We start from the raw sequence: 22,570 nt of genomic DNA, 5'->3' as shown, positions 1-22,570 counted from the left end.
CATTACAAAGAAAAACAGAAAATATAACAAAGCTATTTTCTCTTTATTTCCCCTATTATTTTTTTGGTTGTTTTATAAAGAAAAAGACATCTGTATCAGTAATAGCAAAACAAATATTTTTGACCAACTCACAGATATGAAAATTCTAGTATTATAAACAGTAATGGCAATGCAAGGTTATAAAATGTTATTTTAGAGTCAGTGGTCCATGAATAATATTGCTTCTATACTATACTATGCTTTAATACATGCAAGTGCATGAAATAAATCATGGCTTATTATATTGTTGGAGAGGAATCAACTGGGAATCAAAGGAAATGATCCTTAAGCCTAACAGAAACAGGTTTTACTTGTTTTATTTCTACTCTCACTGCAGAACTGCTAATCTCTGGCTACGTCTTCACTACCCGCCATATCAGCGGTTAGCAATCGATTTCTTGGGGATCGATATATCACGTCTCATCTAGGCGCGGTATATAGATCCCCGAACACGCTCCTGTCGACTCTGGAATTCCACTGGAGCGAGAGGCGGTAGCGGAGTCGACACGGTGAGCCACGGACGTCAATCCCGTGCCGTGAGGACGGTAGGTAATTCGATCTAAGATACTTCGACTTCAGCTATGTTATTCACGTAGCTGAAGTTGCGTATCTTAGATCGATCCCCTCCCCTAGTGTAGACCAGCCCTCTGTTCGCCACTGAAGTCAAGGATGGTATTCGGTCCAATAATATTGATATAGTCATATCCTTTGATGAATAACTTCATCAAAGTAAAAGCAAGTTAAGTAATATTGTAATAAGGCTCTTTGTCTTTAAGGTGACTTTTTAGTTTGTTTCTACACAGTTGTCATATAAATGTAGCATGCCAGAAAAAGTTCTCCGACACAATAGTGCCTTTGACACATATTCACAATGTCTAATAGCATCAATTGGAGTTCAATTACCACACAGTTGAGCTCTGTCTATGGCCCATTTTTTAATTTGTTGCTGGCTGCAACAATATTTCTTAAACATAGTCATTCTTTTATTTTCCATTTTTGTTAATGAAGTCCAAAATTAGGAAGATGAGAATCTTTAACTACTTAAACTATTGGCTTACAAACACGGTCAACGTCTATGTAATTTCCACTAAATATACCACTGATAAATGCATCACATCACTGTTCTTCAAATACTGTTGTTTTTTTCAATAGCCTGTCTGAGAGAGAATCCACTCAGCAATATAAAACAATCCCAGAATCCTTTATATGTTTAGGAATTGTTTAAGATGATCAATTGACTAGAGAAACCTGAATTTCATTTTAATGTTAATATGAAAAGGTGAAGGAAGAGTCTAAGCCTGTTTGTTATCTCACTCCAGTTTTCTCATTTCTTTTCCTTATTCAGTCACATGTGATTATTTTAAGGATTAAAAAGAAAAACTGGCTCAGTAGCTCCTAGAGCTCGGAATTAGCAGCAGAGTTACAATTCTCTAGATCTCCTGCAATTAAATCAGAGGGTGAAATCCAGGCCCCACTAAAGTTGGTGAGAGTTTTGCCATTGACTTTAGCGGAGCCAAGATTTTGCCTAGAGAGAATTACAACAGTTAAGTTCTCTCTTTGAGAAAAGCAGTGCTGACAGCTAGCCTGCTACAATCCGTTTCTACCCATGCTATCCAGTAAGCGGTTGCATTTCTATTTGGAAGTTGGAAGGTAAACAATAAATCACTTTAAGAACAATAAGGTAATTATTTCTAAAGTGAATACTGCATTTAAACAGCTCTTATAAGACATTTATTATGTAACATGCATGCTAATTTTCCTAATATCTGACTGCATTTTCCAATAATATGCTTTTGATATACACATTTGCCAAAAATATAGTGAATGCTTTTTGTTTTAAAGCAGAAAGGTGCAAACTGTAGAATACAATTTCATATCCTTTAAAAAAGTTAATGTGCTTTTTTCATCTTTGATGGTCTTTGTTTTGCTGTTAGTTGGTAGGATATAGAGCAAATCATTCATGTTGTGTATTAAAAAAAAACTTTGGAGAGATTTCAAAATAAGTCACATTAAATACACTTTTTCTCCGTCTTGGACTGCAAAAAAGCAGTTTCTCTTATATAAATAAATAAGATCTTAACCTGTTTTCTCTATTGTGAACCTAGTATTGCATTGTAACTCACTTTTTGACTGAACTGTTAATGTGCCAAATCCTGTCATCTTTACTTAGGCAAGTCTTCTATTAATCCCACTAGAGACGGGGCCAATAAAAGTTTTCTCTAAGTAAAAACTGCCAGATATGGTTCCCTGAATAGTCTCAGTTGTTCAGACCACAAATTTAAATAATAAATATAAACCCCTTTTGCCAGTTTAAAGGCAATAAATCTAATTGTTTACAGTAAGTTTATCATAAGATGCAGGCAAAATTCTAATTCAGATGCAGTAATTATACAGAAGTTTGATTTGGCAAATCTGGCAATATGAGCAAAATCATTCTCCTCTGTCTCTCACACACTTGCCTGCAACTTCATAGACAATCTGTTCATTTACCAATCAAATTGTGCTCTTATCAGCAATGTATGAACTGAATAATTTCCACAGAGGCCTTTGCAGAGGGAGTCCAGAGTATGTCTCCCTGGGGGAAATTGTTTCTGTATCTGCACACCATATGACATAAATTGTCATGCTCCAAAGGCAAGTATTTGCTCTTTGGAAATATCTTGGGGCCAGAGGTACAGGCCATCCCTGGAAATGATGGTTTAGCTGGGCCCAGAGAGGAGGATCTCCAGCTGACCCAAGGAGATTTTCCCCCGTCCCCATCCTTCAGTTCAAACACTGCTCATCAGCATAATATTAAGGAGGGACATAATATGGTAAGAGGAGAGAATCAATATCACATTTAGCTGCATACTCCTGTATTTCCCCCAAATGTACAATAGTTCATAAATTGGTAGCTCCAGGGTTATCTTCTTCTCCACACCCTCCAACCCTGAACAGTCAGCACCAAGACTTGTACGGAAAAATATTTGTGTTATCTCCAGTGTTCTTGAAGGCTCTGACAAGTTATCCAACATGCATTTATACATTCTAGATTTCTTCATTGGCATTTCTTTCTCTTCTAAATCTGCATTATGTAGATACATCACCTTCCATTACAGTTATATGCAAACAGCATAATAAACATAAGTAATTGGCATCCAATCCTTCCATAGTGCAGGATATTGTTAATAAGGAATTAATTTGTTTTCTTCTATTTGCTTTAAAATTAGAAATCCTTTCCTACTTTTTTCATTCTTGGTTTTATTTTCTAACGATGATTTGAGTTTTTGGGAGGTTTTTTTCATAGCAAACAACAAACTCCTCTTTTAAAAAATATCTATTGTATTTCTTTCATAACAGCTACTAATAAATAGGGTTTCACATGGTTCCTCATTGTCTATAGGTTTCACGTTGTGTTCTATGAGACTACATGGTTGCTTCACAACAGTGCAATTTTCACATGACCACACATTTGCCTTTCAGCTTCTCTTTCCTTTTCTGCTGTTTGCTTTTTTTACCATCAATTTGTAAACTCACAGTCCTGCGTTTCTCTAGGTTTAGCAGTTCTTGGAACAGCTCTTTCACATTGTGGTTCAACTTGGCAGAAGTCTCCATAAAAGCACACTTCCACTTCTTGGCCATAGCTTCTCCGTCACTGCTCTCCACCTCTCGGTTTTGGTTTTCATCACTTTTATTCCCCACTAGCATAATTGGAATGCTTTCCACATCCCCTTTAATCTGACAGATTTGTTCATAGATGGGTTTGAGTTCCTCCAAGGACTGTCGGCTGGTGATTGAAAAAACCAAAATGAAAGCATGTCCTTTGGAAATAGACAGACGCTGCATGGCTGGAAACTGATGGCTCCCTGTAGTGTCGGTAATCTGCAAAGTGCATATGCTCTTATCACAGCTGATCACCTGCCTGTAGGTGTCTTCAATGGTAGGAATGTAGCTCTCTTTGAAAGTGCCTTTCACGAACCTCAAGACCAAGGAACTTTTGCCAACTCCTCCAGCTCCAAACACCACCACTCTGTAATCATTGCTTTGCTCAGGCATGCTTTTCACTGTATGTGATGCTCAGCTAGGGGGGAAAAAACCTAGGAAGGAAAATGTAACAAAATATTAATACAGCTTTTCATGAGGAAGATGCTTTATAACTTCTATGGTAAGAGACATGAGAAAATGACTGAAGTAATGGCATATTAATAATACATAATGACTCAAAAGGACTGATCATGGGTTATAGAGCAATTCATCTCAACACAGTTTCTAGATTCCAACTCAGTGAGGTTGATAATGGATGAAAATTACTGCTATTTTGTGCTTAACTGGTGGCCTTTGTAAATTGAATGCACAACTTTAAGTCCAGTTACTAGTGGGAAAATGGACATAGCCCAAAAAATACCCATCCATTTGACATCCCCTTGTTGACAGTCCGTCTACCAAGAGACTGAATTGGCTATGGAGATGGAGCTACACTCTCATCCATAGAAGACGTAGTTCAGGTCTTTGTTGAAACATATAGATGACGAGATCAGTGTGTGTGAACTTATCCTTCTGCCCATGCTATACCTCTTCTGTGGATAGAGAATTTGTTTCCAGTGTTGTACAATTCATACCTTTCAGAAGCAAAACTTAAAACTAATGGATAAGTGCTAATATTTCATTGGTAGCACTAAGTGTTTCATAGTCTGTCTTTGGGGGTTTTTACCACTTTGGTGTTACCTCAAAAATATTGTTTTATTTCCCAAATGAGCATGCTCATTTATAATTCAAAAGGGAAACTCTAGTTTTTTATTCTGATTTTATTTACTGCACATTGTAATTTTTGCATGCTAATATTTGTCTACGTTTACCAGAAAAGAGATTTCTGCGTCTTCATAGAACTTGGAAAAGAATCATATTGTCAAATCTATCAAAGGGATGATAATGCACGGTATACTTGGTAGTAATTTCTCTGTCAACCTTGAAGTTCAGCAGGTTCAGCAAGATTACCTGTCACCAAAAATCTCTCCCTAAGCAATTAACTATGAATCTGGTCATAACAATAATGTATTCCATGTGTAAAGAGGTATCCAAGGTTCTGTTAACTAAGGTAGTTCCAGAATTAGAGAAAGTTTGGCTATAATCACGGGTTTATCTAAGGGCTAAATCTTACTGACTTTGGAACTGACACAGTACTTATTTATAAAAAATGGAAAAATTCCCATTCACTTCAATGGGTGTTTGTCAGGCCGTGAATGATACAAAACATCTCTGCATTTCAGTGAGACTTATGCAGGCATAAGGGCTGACAATTTGGACCTTAAAAGAGGAAGCAGAGAAGAAAGGAAAGCTAGCTCCTAGTTAAATTGAGTTTAAGGCCAGAAAGGGACCCTTAGATCATGTAGTCTGACATCCTGTGTATTAAAGGCCATTAAATTTCACCCAGTTATCTCTGTATAGAGCCCAATAACTTGTTTGACTAAAGCATATAATCCAGAAAGGCATGTCTCTAAGACATCAAGAGATGGAGAATTTGCTCCTTATTTCCAATTTGAATGTCTGGCTTCAGTTACCATCATTGGTTTTGTTATTCCTTTGATCAAAAAATTGAAGAGCTCTTTTGGTACTTGGTATTTTCTCCCATGAAAGTACTTACACACTGTAGACAAGTCACCTCTCAGTCTTCTCTCTGATAAACCAAACAGATGGAGTGCCTTAAGCCTCTCACTGTCAGGTACTTTTTCCAGCTCTCAAATCATGTTTGAGAGTTTTTTTCACCCTCTCCAATTTTTCAACATCATTTTAAAAAATATATGCTGTTCTGGTATCCCCAGTATTCTAGTATTGGTCTCACCAACTTCACACACAGAGGTAAAATCGCCTCCCTATTCCTACTCACTACTCCCCTGTTTATATATCAAAAGATTGCATTAGCCCTGTTTGCCACAGCATTGCATTGGGAGCTCATGTTGAATTGCTTGCCCACTCTGATCCATAACTCCTTTTCAGAGTCACAACCTTCCCAGATACAGTCCCCCATTTTGTAGATCTGGCCTGCATTCTTTGTTCCTAGATCACTGAACCTATTACAGTCCCTCTGGAACACTAGAACCTTCACCCCCATTTGATGATGATTCTCTACTGGCAACTATTTTTCTGATATCTGTCAGCTATCCAGTTCTTAATCCATTTAACATGTGCTTTATTGATATTTTTATTGTTCGAATTTTTAAATCAGACTGTTGTGTGATCCTAAGTCAAATGTGTTAAGAAAGTCTGTTTATTACATCTACACAATTACCATTGTTAACCAAATTTGTAATCTCAAAGAATGAAAACTCATTTGTTTGAAAAGACCCATTTCTATACAATCAGGTTGACTGGTATTAATTATATTCCTCTCCTTTAATTCTTTATTAGTCAAAATCCCGCATCAGCTCTTCCACTGATGTTAGACTAACAAGCCTTTAGGTATTCAAGCCATCTTGTTTTCCCTTTTTTAATAGTGGCAAAATGATAGCACACTTCCAGCCCTCTGGTATTTCCCCATGTATTTTATTAAAAATTAACATCCGTGGACCAGAGACCTCCTCAGACAGTTCTTTTAGGACTCTGGGTGCAAATTATCTGGATCTGCTGATTTTTAAAATGTTTATCCTTAGTAGATGTTGTCATTTAACATCCTCTTTGGTTACTAATAGACTGGAAAGTACAAATGTGATCCAAGTACATTATCCTCCTCCTGCTTTCCAAATACAGAACAGAAATATTTATTGGACATTTCTTCTGTGTCTGGATCATTTTAACAGTTATACAGTCTCCATTTAGTAATGGACCTATACTATTTCTAAGATTTCTTGTGTTCCTAATATACTTTAAAAATCTCCTTATATTCTTACTCCTGTTAGCTATGGATTTTTCCCTGATTAAAAAAAATTGGGTTTGTTTAGTCTGGAGAAGAGAAGACTGAGAGGGGACATAACAGTTTTCAAATACATAAAAGGTTGTTACAAGGAGGACAGAGAAAAATTATTATTCTTAACTGCTGAGGATAGGAGAAGAAGCAATGGACTTCAATTGCAGCAATGGAGGTTTAGGTTGGACATTAGGAAAATCTTCCTAACTGTCAGGGTGCTTAAGCACTGGAATAAATTGCCAAAAAGATTGTGGAATCTTCAGCATTGGAGATTTTTAAGAGCAGGTTAGACAAAAACCTGTCAGGTATGGTCTAGATAATACTTAGTCCTGCCTTGAGTGCAGGAGACTGGACTAGATGAGTTCTCAAAGTCCCTTCCAGTCCCATGATTCTATGTCTTCATCCTATTTTATCAATTATCTATACTTCATAACTTGTCATTTACATTGATTGCTATTCATTTCCCGTTTTTCTATGTGTTATATATTGCTTTTTGATTTCTAATTACTGCCTTCACATTTCCACTGAACCAGGGTGGGCTTTCAGTCAATGTTGTCTTCTTTCTTGATTGTGGAATTGTGGATTTGGGGCCAGTTAGAACTCCTGTTTTCAATTTTCATTAATATTTTCCTCCTACTCAGTTTTTCTCATTTTTTTCCTCAGCTTTGGGAAATTAGCCCTTTTGGAGCTATCTGTGTGTGTATATAATATATATAAAATGTGTGTGTTATTGGTTGGAAGTGTCCTCTGTTTGCCCATATTGAATGTAATCAGGTGATGATCACTGGGTCCTAGGCAACCATAAACTTCCAGTACAGTGATTAATTCACTTCCATCTGTCATAATGAGTTTAGCCCTATTCATCAGTTTCCAAACAGAATTTTAGAGATGGAATTATATAAAAGGTGTGCTTAGTGAATAACTTTGCTTTCATAGTCTTTCTGATCTAGATTGAGACTAGAGAAGACAGAGAAATTTTGCCTCAGTGGTAGGACAGCTACAGAGTAGTTGCATGTTTGAGGAATAGGCAGCCCAGAAAGTACAAGATGATTACAAGGATTGTTCTTAACCATGAAATAAAATGTAAATTACACATTAGTCAGACATGCAGATACACTTGCTGAGACACAAATGCAGGTAGCTGAGAGACAGCAAAAACCATTCTGGGTATACACCTGTTATATTGAGTTGCATGCCTAAAACAAGCACATATGTCACTAATCGGGCAAGCACTTCTGCTTGCCAGCACCTTAATATCTTCAGAAGGTGGCACTTCTGGGGCCAGTGCAACCATTTAGGCAACCTAGGTGGTTGCCTAGGATGCTGATATTTGGGGGGTGCCGTTTTCTTCAGCAGCGACTGCGGCGACCAGATCTTCGGAGGCCCTGGTCCCCGCCGGCATTTAGACAGAGGGAGCTGGGGCAGGGGAGCACGCCTGCAGCAAGTAAGGGAGAAGTGAAGCAGCCACAGCGTGCTTGGGGAGGGGGCGAGAGAAGTGAAGCAGCGAAGGCATGCTCGAGGTGCTCGTGTGTGGAGCAGGGGTGAGGTGGGGCGGTGGGGGGTGCCTCAGGGCGGAGGTTGGGGAGTGGGGAGCTTGCGGCGCCAATCAGCTTAGGCGCCGCAAGCCTGGGAGGTGGGAGAAGTGAAGCAGTGAAGGCATGCTCAGGGTGCTTGTGCTCGTGTGCGGAGCAGGGGTGAGCTGGGACGGTGGGGAGTGCCTCAGGGCAGAGGGCAGGGAGCTGTCGCAAGGGAGGCGCCTCAGAATGGAGAGGGGGAGCTACCATGGGGACGGCGCCTCAGGGTGGGGCCGCAGCAGGGGGAAGGGTGCAAGGTGGAAGTTTCGCCTAGGGTGCGAAACATCCTTGCACCTGCCCTGGGCACTTCAGAATGTAAATAAGTAAACAGATTCTGCAAGCACTCTGCAAATGGAATTCTTATTGGCTTCTCCTGTTCTGTAGTCTGCACTCACATGAGTCATCCCATAGTCAATGAAGGCAAAGGTACTATTGTCTCCCTTTTAGTGCCTAAGAATCTAAACAAAACTAAACACCTACCTTGGAGCACAAACATATGGGTGGATCTGAAGAGTGTGGCCTTTATCATGCTAGTGAAAATAGATCTACATATTTGTGCACATAATTGTATGCTTAATTGAACCTAACTGTACATTTATTATTTTAATGTAGCCATATCTGGATAGTGTCTTTTTGCTGCATTAAAATCCCTTAGAAAAAAAGTCTAGCTGACAGGTTAAGACAGAAAGGTAAAGAAAAGATACAGCAAATGGCCAAAACAATCTTAAAGTGGACCTCACTTGTGAGCAGTCATAAGCAGAGGTTTTCATGACCATTTGGTTGTTAAACAGGCAAAAATTCACCATATTTATCAGTGAACAAAAATTTCCATGACAAAAATGATATTTTTCTGCCCCTATTTTCATGGCAAAACAGTGAATTTTGAAAAAATGTTGCCCCAGGTGGAAACATAACACTTTTAAAGGGAAAATGAAAATAATTGTTTTTTTTCTTGTAACCCAAAGATTCCATGCCTGTCAAAAGCATCTTTAATTCTAGTGGTGGATTAAAAAAATGTTTTGTAAATATATGGAGCCTAATCCTCAGTGAATTTAAATCGTTATAGCGCCATTGAAGTCAAACCACCACTCCACTGCCAATTCATACCAGCTGAGGGTCTGGCAGAGGGACTGTTCATGCCATTTTTATCAGCAGAAAGAATATCTTCACAGTGCTCATGGCAATGTAGTTGTATGTTAGAGCAGAAACTCAGCCAGGAAAAAATATTAACTCAAAATAACTTCTGTCTTTCTTCAGAGCATTTAAGTACAATACAAAGCTACTAGCAAAGTCACAGCAGGTTGAAACATGGTGTGTAGAGTGCAAGACCTAATGAAAGTAATTAAAATTCTCTCATACATTCAATTTGCCTGAAAAAATAGAAAACAAAATTGTTGTCTGAGTGTTTTGCCATATTCAGCTCCTGCTTTGATTAGCTACTATGGCAAATTGCCTTGTTTTTATAATTGTTTTTTGTTAATCCATATATTGATTTAAAGTTTTTCTCCATGATGGCAACTCCATGCTCTCCAGGATGCTATTGGACAACGGATGTTAAGGTCTTTAAAAAGGTCTCTTTTATTTATTATTAATATATCTTTGCAAAGTGTAGGTTTCGTATATATTTGAATTATTTTGGAGCTAACCTTCTCTATAGTAAGGGAGGGGAATCTCCTGGTGTCTGACATTAAGTGTAACAAAATCCTTCATGTGCTGATGTGAAGAGGGACTTCAAAGCTATGGTATGACTGTGCTTTGGTCAGATCATTTAAGTGGTGCAAAAAAATCATTAAGCCAATTGACCTGTGATTTCTCTGGGTTTTCTTAATGCCTGCTATGCAATATAGAATTTAGAATGAAATATATTCCAGGAACCTCTTAACAGTATTGCTGTGCATTCTCTTTGCCTGCAGCTATTCTACCTTATGCTGTCAGATCTCCCAGCTAGTAAGCAGGATCAGCAAGAGGACTGAAAACCTCTAGATGCAGCAGGAAAGGGAACTGGTGACTTGTTAGGTGTCCTTTGAGCCAGTAGAGAATGACAGCATGGTGAGAGGGGCACAGTTTTTGGAGATGTCATCTTTCAGATCAGACGTAAAACAAAAACCCTGGTCATTAAAGATCCCCTGGTACTTTTCATAAGTACAGTTGTCAACCCCTATGTTCTCACCAATTCCAGCTTGAGTAATTACATTCTTTTGAGATATATTAATGCATGATTGGGATAACCACTGCAGCAGTGCTGATGTTTGGGTGGAAGCAGCATGTGGTTAGGCACCCTGGGAATGGGAGGATTAGTATCTTTAAAAAATGCATTAGGCTTTAGAGTTTTGCCATTGGTCAATATTTGTTAATTTGTCTTTTAAAAAGTGATAGGAGACCTCCCAAGCACATTTGTTTATGCAGGCACTCCTATGTATTTTTCAATGGGCTATGGAAAATACATAGGAGTGTTAGTGTTCAGCTAAATTAAAGCTAGAGAATTCTACACTATTATCTTTAAGAATAATGGGCATGTTGTTTGATCAACTAATACCAAATCTTCTTTGTGTGTCCCAGAATTTAATTTGTTATTCTTGTTGATGTATCATGGAGAGGGGGTAATGGTCAGGTGGTTGGTACCCACAAAGTATTGAGGTTCTATAAATAAAGAGAGAGTCTGTTCAAGTGATTTAGGTCCCAGGTCAGCAAAGCATTTAAGCAATTGCAAAAGTGCTTTGCTGCATAGATATGGAGGTAAGTATGTGCTTACAAGTACTTTGTGAAATCAGAGCTATCACTTAGTCTGATTGAACATTGTTCCTGAATACTGGGTATAGGGCATGCATGTAGCAAAAAGGCTGTCGAGAGTGAAAAAAATATAATTAAAAAGGAAATTAGTGTTTTTTGTCTAGGTCATTGGGTGCAGCAATTAAAAATTATGTGGTTTATTCTGAATATGCTGGGTCATGTTGACCGAATGGTGGTCTATTATTGGACATTGGAAAGATCATCATTAATTTGGGTTTAGAATTGCTTTGAAGTAGTCACTGGAAAAAATCCCAAGTGTGTGGGATGAGGAAGGGAGTTATTAATTGGATCATTGATTGGGTGGAGGTTTGTAGACCTTTTGTTCAGGGACCATGAGCAAAAGCAGGATTAGGATTGGTCAGGGTTCATGATGAAAGGTAGTCACAATCAAATTGTAGTAAATGGGAGAGGCAATACTGACTAACTGGCTTGCATGTGAATCCAGTCAGGTGGTAGTAGAATAATCTGGTTTCACAGTGCACAGCACTAGTTTCTATACAGGGAAATCAAAATGATAAGGCTCTGGGCCCAAACATTCCATTTTCTGTCTGGGATGCTCTCTTTAATAATTTTTGCTTATATTTTATAAGATGCACAAACTCAAACTACTCAGAAAGCTTACCTATGTTCTGAACTGCACACAATGCAAATTGAAAGGAAGGGAGTACAAAAGTTACTTAAAGCTCACTTGTGAACTTTACTGATTTATGTGGCATTGGTCCTCCTGTATTAAATTAGAGCAGAGCAGCCAAAGGGTTGATAACAGCCCTATGGGGTCACAACCACAGGTAGAAATATATGTATTTTGCAGGAGATTGGATTAGATGAGCATAATTGCTTTAAATAAAACCTATTAATTGGAATGGCCACACACACTCTTCTTGTTCAGTTACCACCCATCTTCCTTGCTCTGATACCAGCAAGAAAGGGGAGAGCATAAAGCCACCAGAGCATGTCTCTTGAACTGGGGTGATCTTCTCAGGCTAGATACACTGGCTTTATAGCGGATTTCATCCACAGTGCAAAATACAGTGGTTATTCTGTAATGAAAAGTCTGTCCCAAAATTTGCAAATAAAAGAGTGACTTTAATATTGAAAGTATTTTTTTTAGGAACAGGAGTCCTACACTGCTGTCTCAAAGACAAATGAACATTTAAAGGAGGCAGATCCCAGCAGCTATATCATTCATTGATTACAGAAGCTATGCTCTGATTTTGCAAAGTAACTGGCATGTTTTCAATGAGCAGTCATTAATTTCTATGTTTTTTCAAGGATAAAATATCCACAGAACAACCAATTCTAACTCAGGACATTTCTCCTGAGGTTAGTTTAATTGTGTAGAAAAAAAAGTCTGCACTTGTATGATTAAAAAAAGGTTTAAATAATATTCCAAATTAGTGTCTTTAAACTTGTTTGAACACCTATGAAATATTGTACAGAAGACATTTTCTGGGTGTGGTCCCTCAGAAAATGAAAAAATTGATATTGTTGTAATAATAAAATCTTGACTGGTTATTAACCCAGGACAATGTCATTTGTGGTTACTGCTGTCACTTGTATTACCATAGCACCTAGGCGCTGCAGTTATGGACCAGGACCTCACTGTGCTAGGAGCTGTAAAACCACAGAATGAAAAGACAGTCTCTTCCCCAAAGAGCTTACAATCTAAGTGTAAGACAAGAGACAACAAATGGAGAAAGATGGAAATACAAAGAAACAAAGATGATATTGGTCAGCATGATAAGCTGTGGTCTCAGCATACCAGCAGTCTATTTGTTGGCAATTTTTTATAGGCATTAAGGCAGAGGAGAGTTTTAAGGAGGGTTTTGAGGGAAGATAATGAGGTAGATTTATGAATGTTTATGGGGAGCACCTCCTAAGCATGAGGGGTAGCGTGAGAGAAAATATGAAGGTGATTGTTTGAAAGTGGGCAATAGAGGCTGGCCTTGTGGGCTGACCAGAGGTAGGAGTCAACATCTTGATGGTGAATCAGAGATAATTTGGGGTGAGGCCATGCAGGGTCTTGAAAGTGAAGACAAGCAGCTTTTGGTTGATGTGATAGAGAAAAGGGAGCCAATGGAGGGATTCAAAGAGGGCTGACATGGTCAAAGCAACAGGGTAGGAAAATGATTTTTGCTCCAACACTCTGGATGAATGGGAGTGGAGCAAGATAACGTTTGTCAAGGCCAGAGAGAAACATGTATCAGTAATTGAAACTCAAGATGATTATACCCTGGACAAGAGTTTTAGCTGTGTGGATAGATAGTAAAGGCCATATCTTAGGGTATGGCTACACTGGCATTTTACAGCGCTGCAACTTTCGCGCTCAGGGATGTGAAAAAACCCGTAGAGGATGTGGTTTATGTGCAGCGCTGGGAGAGCTCTCTCCCAGCGCTGGGGCTCCGACCACACTCACACTTCAAAGCGCTGCCGTGGCAGTGCTCCCACAGCGTGCCGCGGCAGCGCTTTGAAATTTTAAGAGTAGCCATACCCTTAGAGATCTTATCCTGAAAGAACTGGCAAAATTCAGACACAGTCTGGATGTAAAGACCAAGAGAGAGGTCCAAGTCAAAGATGATACCCATGTTATGAGCTTGAGACTTAAAGATAAGGACATGTTTAAGTGCTTTGTTAGATTGTGACCAGAGTGCACTGTGCATTAGAGGATTGAGCACTAGAGAAATGCATATGTAAATATGAATGGATTTCATAAAATGACAAAACCAAAAGGCAAAATAATATTATCCAGAATAATGAGTACCAGTCAAATATCTGTTTAACAAACCCCCATGTTAATTTTTAGTTTCTGAAGCTGGTAAATTTAAAAAAAAAGATCTTTAATAAATAGTTTTGGCTCTGAATTAGCAAGCTAGTTAAACTCAGGCTTCACTTTAAACACATGAGAAGTCCTATTGATTTAGTGGAATTACTCCTATTCTTAAAGGTACACACACATTTAAGTACCATGCTGAATCAGCACTTTAGTTCTTTAAACACTTAGGGCCAAATCCTGCTTGCCTTTCTCTCAGGAGTAGTTCCAATTAAACTGAAGTTGAGGTAAGTGAACAGGATTTGGCCCTTACAAAATCAAATACAATGCTGTTAAATTTATTTATTATATGCCAGTCTGTCAAATCCTACAATCTTTATTCAGTCAGAGTAAGGACTGCAAGATTAGATTTTAGGCCCTGATCCTGCAAACACTTATGAGTATGTATAACTTTATGCATCTAGACAAATTGACTAGTGTGGGATAAACACCAAATATTGTGACACTCATAATAAAATCACAAGAATTAGCAACTATTTTCTGTTTTATATAAATATAAAAGATATATACATACTTCAGACTACTTTCTTTTCCATAGAGGGAATAACAGAAAAACTACAAAAGTTTTGTTTATTCTAATTGCACAGTCCTTTAGTCCTGAATAGGTTTATTTTACAGTTACGACAAAAAGCTATTGGTCCAAATCTTCAATGGAAGCAGAATAGTTAGAGATAGGACTATAGGATTTGGCTCATTCTCACGAAAAACTGTAACAAATTTTATCTTCTATTGCTAGGAAGATAGTGATGACTATCATGAACACTAGGCCAGATTCTGATACCTTTACTCATGTTAAATAGAACCTTACTCCAGAATAGTCCCATTAAAGTCAATTATACTATCTATGTAATAAAGTATTGGAACCTGGCCTATTGTCTTAATATCTGAATTTCACAAGATAAAACCCCTTTACCAAACAATCAATGCAGTGATTTAAACTACATTTTGAAGCTGTTTGTAAAACAAGGATTTAATATAAGATCTGAGTATAGTTTGTAGACAGTCGTATAGCAATAATGGGTTTCTGAAGCGGTTTCCAATTGTTCATATAAATCTATTCTCTGCCAGACTGCAGGAGTGAACAGGCAAAGTTGAATTTGTTTTATAAGTTCATATTTTTCTTTACTTTAAAGTAAACACTTTCAACATTTATTTTCAAAACCCACAACTCTTCCTTTTGGCATCTCTTGAATTTCAGAAGACTGAAGACTATTTGTTTACTAAAAATAAAAGAATAATAAAACCCTGTTTGTTAGTTTAAACTTTGAGTAGTTTCTCTGTGTTTCACGTAAATACTGTATCTGTATGTTTCATTATATTTTTTCTCATTTCAGGCAATGTTACCAAGAGAGAAGACACATGAATTAAGAGCAAATCAGTATCATTAAGACTAAAGGATAAGTAAACATAAATAAGTAAATTAAATACAATCAAACACACATATATAAAAAAAATATTTTCCCAGTCATTTTCTGTTGAAGTTTTCAATGTTTAGTTGAAGGAATTTGGCAGATTTTAAGGAGACCATCTTTCTCCATCGGGGCTTATTTTTAATATAGCAATATTTCAGTTATCAGCTGTAGCTGATATTTGATTGTGGAAATTACCAATTTTTTCAAATAAGATAAAAACCTAGTTAGACTTGCTTGGAGAAGAAAAAGATACAATTACATTATTTTATTTTTATCTCAACTTGCATGACATTGATTTTTAAGTCAGAGTTACTGGACATTAAATGGAAGCACCTTGTACAACCCAGAAATGGATTTGCCTTTTGCATGCTGTTGCCTTGCTGCACATCCATCTTAAAGCAGGAATACAAAAGGATGCAAGCATTTCAGTGCCACCGATCCAGTCTCAACCAGAAACTATCCCATTAGCTGCAATCACTATTAGGTAGGCAGCATTTCACTGCTTCAGGCTTTGGCAGCACTCCCACCCTTTAGGAAATCTGGGAGATTGATCTCTGTTACATCAGTTTTCCTCTGGTGTTAAATTCATTTGCTCCAGAGGAGCTGCTGATGACTTTCATTGTGTGAGAGGAAAATTAGAGTCTTCATGTCACTAGTATAAGTCTCTTCTTCCTCATTTTAAGGTGCTGATGAATTTTGCTCTTCTCTTTTTCTTTACATCCTATTCAAGCGTTGTACAAGATCTGGGAAAGGGATTATTGTTTGGATTTTTTTTTTAATAATCTCAAACAGAAAATAGGTCAAGGTTCAATTTAGATTTAAAGACATGTTCTCACCTGGAAGTTCTTATTTGCTGTCTTTCCAGTAATTAGAGTAAGATAATTTAATTGGTCCCTAGTTCCATGTGAAACTTTGATATAACCCCAGAAAAGAGCTGTTTGCTGATCCCATTTTTTTTCTTGCTAAACTGAAACTGAAGATAGCCAAATAGACTGAATTTGTTTTTTAAAAGGTGACATTTTGCTGTGGACAGGGTGCCTTTTACTAGAATGTGTGTTTAAAAAGGGGCGGGGGCGGGGGGGAAGTCCACATTTCTAACATCATGTAACAGCCTTCAGAAATGCACAGTGGTTGTTTTTCCTCATGGATCTAGTCTCTAACATTGATGTTTGCTTGATTAAAGCACCATGAAAAGTAATAAAAGAAAAAAATCTGGAGAACCGAATAGCATGTCAATATACGGTAAAGGCAGTAAACTATTGGACCAAATCTTCTGATGTGAGTGCAGTTCCGACTGAAGTGTGTAAATGCTGTGATGCACATATGCAAATTGGGGGTGAAGTGCACAAATGTGTACACTGATTTTAGAAGTTTTGCCCCAAATGCAAAAACATTCTTGGAGATGCACAGCAAAATACAAACAAATACAGTATAATAAAATGATGCCCCTTTTGAATTATAAACACACACAATGAAGGGGCTTGTTAAAAATAAACTGATGGGGAGCGAATAAATAGAGACCCTCAAATGGTCATTGTAAACTCACATTTGAACAAGAAAATAGTGAGGTGCTTTTTAAAAGGGTGCTGGGAGGAAAACGAAAGAGCTTTCAGTGGGGAATGCATTCCACATCATACCACAACAAAATTGTGATCATCTGTTAGCTTTGGACACAATGGTGGGACCTTCAAATGGTCAGATGTGTCTGAGCACAAATATTTGTCACACAACGCTCAATGAGCAGACTGGTCTTGAATGTGTAGCCAGAGCCAATAGCAACAAAAGCTTTAAAAACAAGCAGTACCAATTCATATTTGAATCCACTACTTTAAAGCAGAAATGACAAGAATACAGGTGAGACATAATATAATCATGGTAGCTCAAACTGGTGAGCAGTCATGCTACTGAACAAATTCCAAATGCTGGTGCATCTTTGAGAGGTCTTTCTTTGAAAAGATTATTACAGTGGCTGAGCCTCAGGGTCACAAAGGCATGCATTTCTGCTATTAGAACATCTTGGAATAAACAAAAGTGCAGCATAACTGGGGGAAAATCACTTCAGTTCTTGGCTTTCAATGAAGAGGACATGATTAAAAGTGATACCAAGGTTCTTAATCTTTGTGGCCACACGCCTACACAAATAGGGACACAAAGAAGAGACCTCCTGCTATCAACAACATCTACTGAACAGTAAGACTTCTGTCTTCCTAGGATTGAGGACGAAAATAGCTGGACGTATCATTCAAATGTTTTCCCAGACTTTAGGATTCTATAGGGCAATAGATTTACAGCTGAACCACTGAAATTCTATGGTTAGAAATGACCAATGGGAGATAGGATGGAATCTTGTGATGTCACTCATTTAACAATCCTTAGCAATGACACGTCTGTCAGTCCCCAAGGACTGACTAATAAAATGCAGTAAATGTAACTGGAACCCTGGGTGGCAGTTCCCTACACCCCAGAAAAAGTCATCAATCAGTGAAGAAACACCAAAATAGCCAGCTGACCCAAATCTACAAACTGTAGGATCTGTAAATACTTTTGATTCAGTGCAATCTGTAAACTCTGGTAAAGGTAGCCATAAAAATCAACCATAAAAGTTTCATTTATAGTGATATGTGTGTGTGTGTGTGTGTGTGTAGTGTGCATACATGGACTATATATATATATATATTGTGTGTGTGTATATATATATATATATAGGCAAATAAATATTTAGTGCATATGATTTGTGTGTGTGTGTAGTGTGCATATATGGACTATATATATATTTTGTGTGTATATATATATATATATAGGCAAATAAATATTTAGTGCATATAATTTGTGTGTGTGTGTTTAAAAAATACTTTTAAGAATATTACTTAAATCTTGTTGCTCTACCCTGAACTTTCACACCATTGTGATTGTGTACTTCAGCATATACAACACCCCACATTTTACAGAGAAAACAGCAATAAGAGTAAAGTGAGCTGTTGAGTAAAAATAAAAAGAGTCAGCCTGCAAGAGGAATACTCAAGAGTTGTCTAAAATTTAGTTCTATTGCTTTAGAAAAAGAGAAAATCTTTTTTATTATTTGATTCATACTCAACATTTCCCCCTCCTCGTTTCCATCATATATGGATAAATGTCTTCATCAACATCTTTTAACCAATGGGTTGAATAAGTGTAAATGAGGGCAGAATTTAGCCCATCATATCTGAATAAAAATCTTTTTCAAATGTTGTTACAAAGCTATTACTGATATCCCAGTACACTAAGAAATATTTTTCCACAGATGGCCAGTACTCTTGTCACCAGCTCTGGTCTTTTTTCCCCAACCAGTACTTATAACATAAACATGTCATCTGCATGAGACATGCAGTTAGGACAAAATCTTGCAATCTTCACTCACGTAAAATTCCCATTGACTTCAGTGGGACTTTTGCCTGAGGAAGGACTGCTGGATTTGGCTAAGAAAAAAAAATTCACCTACTGTTAATACATAGCTAATGTTTCTTATACAATGCTGAGTAGAAAAATGATATAATAAGGTTACCTGAGAAGGAACACAACTCCGTCAAATGCTCTTCAGTTTTTGCCTGTCATAGTACCAGTAGTACAGCCTTTCTGTTGTGGGTTTTCTCCGAGAGAAAGCTGTCTGTTTTTAAATAAAGGAGCCGTAACTCAGCTGGCTGCTTCTCTCTTGTGTCTTGTTGGTTGTTGCTGTCTGATCCTTGTTCTGCTGCCTGTGCTCTTGCTGCTCTGGTCCTAGTCCTAGCTGCTCTGGTCCTCTCTCTCTCTGAGTGCCTGGGACGTGGTTAATGCTTTTGTTGGCTTGGTTGCAATCTGCCTCCAGACACACACACACTCTGCTCTCAGAGATGAACTGACTTCAGCTTCAGCTGCTGCTGGTACCTAAATGGCGACTGCAAAGCTCATCTAAGCTTTTAAGTGCCACCTACTGAGTAACTGTGGAACATATATATGTTTTCAAGGGCTGGAATTTTCTGGTCACTTTACCAACTGCAATGTTATTTGTACAATTAGTCTTGCATTTCATTATTTTAGTTCCTCCAAACATTTAGTATTCTGTCATTTTAAAACTGTATGTATTCATCTGTGCACAAACACCTCCCTGTCTCTAAGTAGCTAAATATGGAGCAAGCACTTTCCTTTTAGCTTTATAAAGCTGGCCGAGCTATGCTTGGACTTGTCCTCAGCTGGTGTAAATCAGTGGAGCTCAGTTCAGGTCACCTGAGCTGTGCTGATCTACACCAGGTGAGGAACTGGCCGCTTGTGGCAAAGCCTTATTGGAAAAATGCAATAAAATAATTTATTGTAAATGAACCAAAATCACTTTTTGGTCTAATGATCTGACTCAGCCTTGCAAAATTCCACTCACTTGAAGCAAGTGAGGTTTTTTGCTTGTTTGTTTTTGTGATTTTTTGGGGGATGAGTTAAATAGTTTCATTTTTCTTTATGAATAGTCACCATATTAAAATGAATGAATAGATTTTAGGCCTGCACTGGTAAATCTTCATGATTAGTTGTGAAAATCTGATCTAAAGGCTATCACTCTCTTTCACTTCTATACTAATAAAATGCCCATTTTAGCATTCAGAAGAGCTTTTTGTTCAGGGCCAAATCCCAGGACCCATTGCAAAAGCCACCAAAAAGCAGGCTGTCTGTGCAGTTTGGGGGGTAGGAATCTCTCCATAACCCAGCAGCAGGGCTTGGAGTACCAGTATATCTATCCCCAACCCTTCATTCAGAGCTTGTGATATGTAGGTGTGTGAAGTCTTTTAAGAACTGGCCTTGTGCCCATCGCTCCAATGAATGATGCCTGTGAATGTGCCGCTGTGGAGCACTGGTTCTGCAGGGTGGAGGTGGTGCTAAGTACACTGGAGAAGCCTTTCTGTGCTATGTCTGCCCCTCACAATGGGTCTACAGATGTTTACTTTTCAGGCCTTGCATGCCTGCTGAAGGGGGCAAGAGGTAAACACACTGTGGCTGCACTGGCTGGTCTGATGTTTAGAATTCAATGACACATTTATTTCATGAGGTTTTGTTTTGCTTATTTTCAGTATGACTCCATGATTAATCTTAATGGGCACCAGCTGAACACAGATATAAAAGGTTTTTCCAGTAGATGTGTGTGTCACAGTAGAAATTTAACCAGATTATGATCATTTTAATGTGTCTAGAGGAAGCAATCTGCACCGGATATAGGGTTTGTACAGATAACTTCCTACCTCCTTCCCCCACCTGCTTCCCGACAAGAGATTGTGACTCTGAGCCCCAGTGGTATTAGAGTAACCATCTCAGCAATAAGCACCCTTCCATACCTAAGTGTCGTACTCTAGGAGCTTTATAATACGGTGAGTCAACCTGAACTTTCAGTTCCACTGGTGCAATCCCACCATAGTTTGAGAGTGGAATTTGGCCCTGTATGCTTGAATCAGACAGAGAAGTGTACAGTACTTCTCCGGATTCAGCTTGGCTGTTTCTGTATTGGCATGCAGGCACAATCTGTAATAAATAATTTTCCAGCTTACATATCTGAATTGTGATCCTGCTGTCATTAAAATCAATGGGAATTTGGCCATTCACTTCAAAGGGAGAAAGAGCAGGAGCAGGCCCTTCATGAGCTCTGACTTTCTGTGAGTATTTGCACATTCAAACTTCATTCACGGCTTGGTGATTTAACTGTTGAACTAAGTTTCAGCGGATTTTTTTTCTAATCAGAGTCATTTGCTTTGAAGAAAATGTCCTTTTTTTTTTAGATTTCCATTCTTTTCAATTTATTTCATGTCCAAAATATTCCCTTGGTCAATGTGTGTGATTCTCCACTACCCAAAAAATTAATCTTTCCTTTGGAGATGATTGATAAGTCCCTATACTGACATGCATGGGTTCTTGTCCTGGAATCCTTACTCAGGCTACATCCCTATTGAAATTATTAGGAGATTTGCATGTATATATGCGGGCCATTAATCTTTGCACTGAAAGGGATACCATGTGTGACAAGGTGTCCATCCCATGCAAACCCTGATAGTATTAATGTGGACCAGAAGGGGCCAATTAATTTTATATGATGCAGCTAGAGGGAAGCCAGGGATTGATAAGCACTGGTACAAGAATATGTAGCTTAGGGCAGGAAAGAATATATAAGGAGAACAGATGAAAATGTAGTGCTTATAGGCAAAAATAAATTTACAACATTTATGATAGAATTGATTAATTGCACTTTACGGACAGGGAAGATTATAAAAATAAAAATTCTAATGAAAGCAGAAGCAAAGTATTTGCATATAGGCAACCTCTCAATAGACCACATTCAATGCAATTTTAAATGGAAGTAATAGTGTTGTTTAAACATCATGATTCTAACAGCTTTTTGCTAGAATGCACATAGTTTAATAAGACATAGTCAGGAATTTAAAGAAAACTGTTTTTGAAATGGAAGACAAACCTGACATGATGTATGTACAAGAAACATGGTTAGTGAGAAAACGTAGTTTAGACTTCCAGGATATGATGAATCAGATGTGATAGAGAAATAACAACAGGAGGAGGGCTCTGTATATTTATAAAGAGAAGTTCTTAGTTCAGTTGAAATAGATGTATAGAACTTAAGTGTTGAGTACAACACTGTTGAGATTCTTCTGCAGAATAATAGTACCTTTATATGAATTTATATTGTTTACAACCCATGTGAAAAATTAGACAATCCAGAGTTGGCGGCGTTAGTTAAGGATGTCAAAGGCCCATGTATTATTTGGGGAGACTTTAATAACAATAATGAATTGTAGGGAAGCAGGAAAACTGATTATAATGGCAAACAGTTCATTGACATGCATAAGCTGGTAATGCTCAATAATGGAGCACCTACTAGCTTTAATAAGGTGGATGGATGGAACCTTTTCATGTTTAGATCTGAGAATTGCAACAAGCAATACAGCAAGTAAATACAGCTGGGAAATCTATAAAGAAAATGGAATGGGAAGTGATCACTTCTCTATGCCAATTACATATCACGGCCAAGGTAATGTTGAAAACA

At 37.9% G+C, this 22,570-nt stretch overlaps 1 protein-coding gene across 1 annotated transcript; it reads right to left on the bottom strand.

The window, feature by feature from the left end:
- Positions 1-540: 540 nt before the first annotated feature.
- Positions 541-19,278, bottom strand: DIRAS2 (DIRAS family GTPase 2). The gene is made up of 2 exons (XM_032773429.2): positions 19,067-19,278; positions 541-4,115 (listed from the first exon to the last, which is right to left on the bottom strand). Exon 2 carries the CDS (start codon positions 4,072-4,074, stop codon positions 3,475-3,477), a length of 600 nt encoding a protein of 199 aa, XP_032629320.1. The 5' UTR covers positions 4,075-4,115; positions 19,067-19,278; the 3' UTR covers positions 541-3,474.
- Between the last annotated feature and the right edge of the window lie 3,292 nt (positions 19,279-22,570).

The sequence above is a fragment of the Chelonoidis abingdonii genome, chromosome 6 (assembly GCF_003597395.2).
Source record: "Chelonoidis abingdonii isolate Lonesome George chromosome 6, CheloAbing_2.0, whole genome shotgun sequence".
Classification (NCBI taxonomy): Eukaryota; Metazoa; Chordata; order Testudines; family Testudinidae; genus Chelonoidis; species Chelonoidis abingdonii.
Note: the sequence above shows the minus strand (reverse complement) of the source record. Positions and strands in the feature narration are given on the sequence as shown.